The sequence below is a fragment of the Poecilia reticulata genome, linkage group LG3, assembly GCF_000633615.1.
Source record: "Poecilia reticulata strain Guanapo linkage group LG3, Guppy_female_1.0+MT, whole genome shotgun sequence".
NCBI lineage: Eukaryota > Metazoa > Chordata > Actinopteri > Cyprinodontiformes > Poeciliidae > Poecilia > Poecilia reticulata.
The window spans coordinates 27,563,659-27,571,131 of NC_024333.1; the positions used below are offsets into that span (position 1 = coordinate 27,563,659).

Genomic DNA, 7,473 nt, shown 5'->3' on the forward strand with positions numbered 1-7,473 from the left:
AAGCAGAAGTGGAGCCTCCTGCTCAACCAACAAAAATGTAGCAAGTGGTTTCTGGACGGTAAGTCCTCTACAAATCAATCAATCAATCAAATTTTATTTGTATAGCACATTTCAGCAGCAAGGCATTTCAAGGTGCTTTACATAATTAAAGAAAAAATAAAAACAGCATGTGACATTGAATCAACAGTAAGAAAGAGAAAGAGATTAAAAAAGATAAAATCACTTGTCTCTTCCAGCAGCCATTATACAGCACATGCTGGAGCTCTGCTTGGGTTGCTAGGTAACGCCACAGTGCCTGTGGATTGTGACTTAACAACTGGAAGGGTCTTTGAAACGGCTCATTTTCCAGACACCAAAAGACATCARTTTGTAGCCTAAACAAATCTGGGTCTTCACYGTGCTTGGACTGATTTTAGAAGCAGTAGAGACCCAAATGGAAACATAAAAACATCTAAAATGTGAATTTTGGGTCCCCTGTAGCTAACAGGACCKGTGAGTCGAGTCTTTGTGCTCATCTCTCTTGACACTTCAGAAGATGTTTGTCTGCTGAGGAGCAGCTGAAAGGCCTTCCTCAATCTTCATTCATGCTCAGGAGTGAAATCTAATTATTAAATGGGAACGTCTTTCTCAAGAGGGACCTCAGGGTTTTGCTAATGAAGAACTAAAACCTTCCAGATGTTCCTTCACGCATAAGTCAAATTGATTTCCATAAGATTTGCTATATTTAGCATTGAAGCAGTTCTGTAATAGTTTCTCAAACAGGAACATTGCTAAATTATGCCCAAATTGTGCATCTGTCCCTGTGGAGAGGATCTTACTATCATCTGTGTTCATGCATTTGGTTGGCAGGAAGCAGATTAGATTTGAAAAGAGTCGCGTCACTGAAACCAAATTAAGCAGAGGGCAAAAGTTGATGTGGGGATATGGCACAGTAACACGGACACTTTTATAGTTCATCTGTCACTGCAGAGCAGGAGGTATTAATACTCCTGAAACTTATTCATATTTTATCATGTTACAATCTCACTGTAAAACATTTGAGCCAYGTTTAGTTGTGTCTACTGTCTTCTGCTCTTTAAGTCAAATAAATTTAGCAAGTTTCAGATTTTGATCCTAAATGTGAATTTGTAAAAGATAAACTTACAGCACYAAGTTAACTTTTATATTATATTAAGAGTTGAATAAACTAGAGTTTTTAGATTAGCACTTAAAAATTGAAAGAAGAAAAAGAGGAGTGGGAATTATTTCCCAGAATGCTTAGCGGCTTGTTTCTGTATCCTGAGATGGAAGAGCGTTACGTTAAGGCAAATGTTTATTTTAAATCTTGAGGATAATGTCCAGTTCATACTAAATGTTTCTGAGATKAATCCATTCTGATGTTTAATAAAATTCATTATCAGATCTGAAATTTTGTTCATGCAATTTGAAACAAGAATTTAAATTATTCTAAAGTGAAATTGTTATTTTAACTTTATATTGTGAGCAAAATAATATAGAAATRTGGCTCTTTAACCAGGTGAGGGCAGTTTTTATTTGCATATTGTGAAATAATTATTTGGTTAAATTACAGCATTAAGTTAAAATTCAAGATTAATGAACTTAAAAAACAATGTTTAGACAACTTGTCTCTTGTTAAATCAACTTTAATTTCTGAGTTACATTTTCAGGGCAGCAGGTGGATTTTCAGCTTCAAGTTAAACCACCTTAAAATGTTTTAAGGTGCTCAGACACATGCAGACTGTTTACTAATCATGCAGCCTCCAAAGGTCATCATTCAYATTGAATTTTGTTTAGTAAAATTAAAGAAAAGGAGGATATTTACATTTGCATGCCACTTTTAAATTTGTAAAATACCTTTTTAAAACACTTATCATTATAGTTCCACTGTSATGTCCTCCTTTGTGTTAATCTGTCACCTAAAGCAGTAATTAAATCCACTGAATATTGTGTCTGTAATGTCACAAAATGGGAAAATGAAGGTTTATGKGGTTTGAATGGTTTTGCCAGGGTATTTACATTGAATACCTCTTCTTTCGTCCTCCTGGAGATGGCTCGGAGCCAGTCTCCTATCATGCTGAGRATAGCAGCGAAGTAGGCCAGTCCCACCAGAATCCAGAACCAAACCAGTGGTTTGTAATAGTCCAGGTACTCTATGTCTGACCCACCTGGACACAAAGACACACCGATCAAACCTGCTGTCACGACCCAGAGGAAAAAAAAAACAAGTTCACAGAGAGTTTGTCTGATTCACCTGCCACAAAGTCTCCAAACCCGATGGTGGTCAAGGTGATGACCACAAAGTAGAGGGACTCCAGCGCAGACCAGCCCTCGATGTGTTTAAAGATGGCTGCCGGGAGCGCCACCAGCAGCAGGCAGCCGAACAGGACAAACAGCAGCGTGGATATGACTCGGATCTTGGTCTGGCTGATGGCCCAGTGCTGCAGGGGGAAGGAACCACATTTAGATCCTGTCATTATTTACAAGCTGAGATCTGCCACATCACCAGCCATAAGGAGGAAAGTYGTTAAAAAAATACATCCATGTTTGTTCAGTAAGGACATTTAGTTCTGCCCTTGTGTTTTTGTGTGTTTGATTCTTCTTTGATGGTTGGTTAACCAAACTTGATCATTTTTGTTGGGTGTTTTCATACCTGACAGTCCAGTAGACTCGGTTCGATTAGGAACCAAAGTTGCAACATTTGTAATAWTTTCAGCTGGTGCGTTTCTCAGACTCACCACAAACATTTTCTCCACCCTGGCGATTCCCTTCCCGAAGATGGTGCCAAGCTGATCACCTACACCTGCCAAGAGGAAACCAAACAGTGGTATTCCCAGCAGAGCGTAGATGATACAGAATATTCTCCCTCCCTCGGTGTGGGGAGAGATGTTCCCAAATCCTGCAGAGAGCACAATCAGAGACTGTCCCAGTCTGGCATCACAGATTCATTTTCAAACATCTTATTAAACCTGTGGCCTACATGCAAGATTYGACTGATTGATGCACCAAAAGCAGGAAGTCTGGGTCTTTTCATATGAAACTTCAGCCATTGGTGTCATAATCCTGCAGCTCCTTTAGTTTTAGCTTTTTTGTAATCACACTTTTCTACAACATGATTCCTGATCTGTCTGCTGTGTTCCTTTGTCTTAACTTTTGTGTTTGTTCACGTATGATCAACAACAAACCTCTAAGTTTGCTACAGATCAGATSTGAAATAACGACAAAGGTGGACTCCATTTGTTTTTATATATCAGAATTATGAGATTGAATGMAAATACAYYCCACACTTTTCAGATTTCTGAACTTATCAATAATGCACTTACACATTTTGCATTGGTAACTCACATAAACACACAATAAGATACTTTAATTGTGACTATAACCAATCTGGAAAATGTGGAAARGTTAGGAGCTATAAACTTTGACAAGGCGTTGTCGATCAATAAGTTTAATTTCCTACCAATGGTGGTGATGACAGTTCCAGCAAAGAAGAAAGCGGAGCTCAGGTCCCACAGGCTGCTGTGGTTGGTGTAAGTTCCTGCAGGATTCACCCCGGATCGGACAGCAGACACAACTTGCTGGGGAGGAAAAAGGCTCCATAAGACTCGAGAAATAGGATCTGCAACTTTTATTCTGCTGTAAAWAATTTKATGTTTGTGTGCAGAAGCTGTGGTTGTGTCTGTCTGTTCATAATCACAAAATATGGAAACACTGAGTATGCAGTTAGAGATGAGGCAGAAACTGGGACTGAKCATAAAAACAAATGGTTTGGGATCTACAGGCGAGGTAGAGCTGATGACAGAGACGCTTTCCTTTCTTTGACTCAGTTTTTGTTTTTCCACGTCTGAGCCTGGAGCTGTCCCTGGTGCTGAACTCTGCCTGTCAAATCTTCAAAATGTGTGGATCAGTTCAGCTAAAGTCTGTTTCTATGCCCTGATTTTATGACAAAATTATGTTTAATCTAGAACAACACATCATATTCTGATCATTTTTCATATTTCAGCTTAGTGATCCACTAAAATCATGAACACAGAAAACCACAACATAGTAAATCCCTACATTAAGACTTTTGTGACTATTTTACAACATAATTGTGAAGTGGGAGGAAAAAGGCATTTGGTTTTCAAAAATGCTCACAGCTGAAAATCTGAAAAGTGTGGCATGCATCTGGTTTATTCCCTAAATCATCCAAGCTTCTGGAGACTCCAAACAACTTGTTGCAGTATTTGTAGGACAAAGTGTTTCTGCAAGCATTTCTTTGGTAAAAAGTAAGAATGATCTAGAACTGGGCGATTAATTAATTTAATTGATTAATCAAATTTTCTGTTTTTGAAATTTAAATTTTTGGAAAATCTGGATTTTTTTTCTACCAAAGTACTTCTTGGTTTTCCATAGTGATGCTAAGAACTGCCATCTTTATTTTGGACCAATAAAGTTTTTATTTTATTTTATTTGAATTGAATTGAACTGGCAAGCATGTTTTATTTATTTTTGATTTTGAATTCAAGTCAATTGGGAATAAATTATTGAAGTCAACTTTAAGATATTTTCTGTCATTTGTMATTTTTTAAGAAAAAAATTCAGATAAATTCAAAAGTCAAACTTAGTATTAAAAAATAAGAATATTTTACCAAGCCCACACAGAAGAATCATGTTTAATTTTTCTTTTAACTTCATAGCAATGCAAAGATTTTTGCTACTTTGCATTGATCTGTAGCAAAAATCCCAATTTCTCCTTTTAAGAAATGAGGRGAAAGTTAACAGTTTGTGAATATTATTGCAAATCATATCATTTCCATTAAACCAATAGTCGCTGTGGAAACATAATGTTGAGTTTTGGTTGCATCAGATTAAAATATCAAAGTGTGAACAAATGCATTGGATTTATTAATATAATTTCTCCTAAAAGTGTCTCAGGAAGCCAGAGGAGTTGTTATAATTCAGCTAAAAGCAGCTTGAGGTTTGACACTTGGTGGAGGATTGATAACAACATCGGTTCATTCGATTATGGTGTTGGTCTGTCGTGTGTGTCACTAATGTAATAAAGTTTCTCTTTGAAGCAGGAGGAAGATTATTCATGTCATAACTCCAGATGAGTCAGTCAGTGAAATCGATCCAAATCAAGGGAACACAATGAAACAGAGACTCCAGTCCAACTAAACACAAAAGATCAACATTTGAGTCTGATTGCCGGGTGAGTGAATAGATTCAGGAAGAAAAGTTGTAGATTATAAATAGAGATCAAGAAAAGTCAGTAAATTCACTATTGAAGAAACCAGAAAAACATAGAAATTAGTCGCAGTTGGAGGAAATATTCCAACTTCATAGCAGTTAACCTTTTTGGATCTTCATGTATCTTTTTTCAAGGTGACCTTTTATGCAATTTTTTTCATGCAAACTTGAAAAAAACCCAACAAAAAACTCAGCTGATTTTTGGCAATAAGTTAATGTGTTTGGTGTCTGGAAAATTAGCCATTTCAAAATGCCACAAATCAGCAGGAACTGACCGTTACCTAGTAACCATCGAACCCCTTCCCATTACCTAGCAACCCACTCATAGCTCAAGCACATTTTTTCAGCTGGTTTTCAAGGATTCAAAGATTTATTATTGTCATACGGCCTTTTCTTGTCTGAAATTTGGACTCAGATTAAGAAATTTAATGCATAAAATAAACAAATAAATGACATAATTTATGTGATATAGATATGTATATTAAAAACGTGTCTGTTTGTGTAAATAATTTATGAAATGAAGCTGAATTCAGTGCTCTATTTGCTGTACAATGGCCGCTGGAAAAGACAAGTGTTTTGTTGTTGACTTACTATCCAGAAACCACTTMCTGCATTCTTGTTGGTTCTGCAGAAGGCTCAACTTCTGCTTTTCTAAGATGAACGATTGTGTAATTTCACAACTGTTTGCAGCCATTTTCATGAATGAGTGTGAAAATTGAGTTGGGGGCGTGGCCAGCAGCAGCTTATATAGATTTAAAGTGACAGAGACCCTATAGCAGCTCAAAATAGACAAAAGTGATCAGACTAAAAATCTTATCTACGATTGATTTTGTGCAAAACATGTGATGAACATGTTGGTTTAATATCCTAACCTGCTCAAAGAAGCATAATATATCACCTTTAAACCAAATGGAGATTTTTTCTAATTCCAACAAAGTAGATCAGTGACCTTAGAAAATGGTAAAATTAATTTAAAATCTRGAAAACATGAACAATTTAATTCCTTTAATATCTTGGTATGAGGCCATAGTCATCATGGATCATTAAATCATGATGTCATGACAGGATTTCAGATGCATGCGTGCGTGTGTGTGTGTGTTTTGGCCCAGTGCTGACTCACCTGGACCAGCTCCTCCAGCTGGCTCAGGTTGACGCAGGAGTGCTGGGACAGGAAGTCCAGCTTCTGGGACAGGATGGCYAAACGCTGGGCACTGAAAGAGGGAGAGACCGAGTTTGTTCTTCCTGTTTTGAAAAAAAGAGCCTGTTCTGTCAGAAAATTTATGAATAACCAAATTTTTATTTTTWATTTTTTAGATGGATCAAAACCAGATTTGGCTCAARAGAGAATCACAATCACAATGCAACACCTTGACRACTTTTAAAACATCATAAAACCATAAAGTTCAAATCATTTCATAGAGATTTGATGTGTTTGAAAGACAGAAAGTAGTGATTAATTGTGAAGTGGAAACAAAATGACAGGATTTAAATACTACTATTATTTTCCTAATATTATTATGGATCTGTAGATTTTCTTGTCTTGAAATAATTTWGCTTATATAATATAATTTATTTGTATGTTCTTTAGCACTGTATACATAAATAATAWGCMTATAATTACAAATTTCTGATAGTTATTGAGTCAATACGTAGAATATTGTATTAAATTGAGATAAGGTGTGAATTAAATAAGTATTCAGAACAGTAGTGGTAAATTATGTTGTTCTTGTTTATGTATCCATGTGTTTTGTCTTATCCTGTTGTTTGCTTGTTTTATATTTGAAATAAATAACTAAATTTAAAAAAATGAAATATTTCACAATTAAAAATCTGAAAAGTGTGTCACACATTTGTCTTCATCCTCCGTCCCTCTGGTAGCACTTAATAAGAATAAATAAATAAAAACAAGTCACTTTATGGCTAAGTAAAGTCCACCTGTGTGTTTTTTATTCTTATTGAAGTCAATTATCTGAGAAACAGTCAAATGGCATTTGGTCACTTTGGAGTTCAGGGAAACATGGTGCTGGCAGCGTCATGCTGTGGGAATSCTTTCCTTCCATATAAAATTTAGGAAGCTGCTAAATATTTGAGGTTGTGAAGCAGTGGTCCCCAAACTACGGCCCGCGGGCCAGATCCGGCCCGCCTCCACATTTGGTCCAGCACCCTGAACAATACCAGAGAGCATTCAGATTTTTTTCATATACCGTATTTTCTGGACTATAAGCCGCTTATATGTGGATTTTT

General features: G+C 36.4%; 1 protein-coding gene across 1 annotated transcript in view; it reads right to left on the reverse strand.

The window, feature by feature from the left end:
• Window positions 1–7,473, reverse strand: part of LOC103462837 (potassium channel subfamily K member 2-like) — a 23,224-nt gene that overhangs the window by 10,581 nt on the left and 5,170 nt on the right. Inside the window, exons 3-7 of the mRNA XM_008405846.1 lie at window positions 6,350–6,440; window positions 3,458–3,575; window positions 2,736–2,896; window positions 2,252–2,438; window positions 2,026–2,165 (exon numbers count right to left, since the gene is read on the reverse strand). Of these exons, the coding sequence (XP_008404068.1) occupies window positions 2,026–2,165; window positions 2,252–2,438; window positions 2,736–2,896; window positions 3,458–3,575; window positions 6,350–6,440 (697 nt within the window). The remainder of the gene's footprint in view (window positions 1–2,025; window positions 2,166–2,251; window positions 2,439–2,735; window positions 2,897–3,457; window positions 3,576–6,349; window positions 6,441–7,473) is intronic.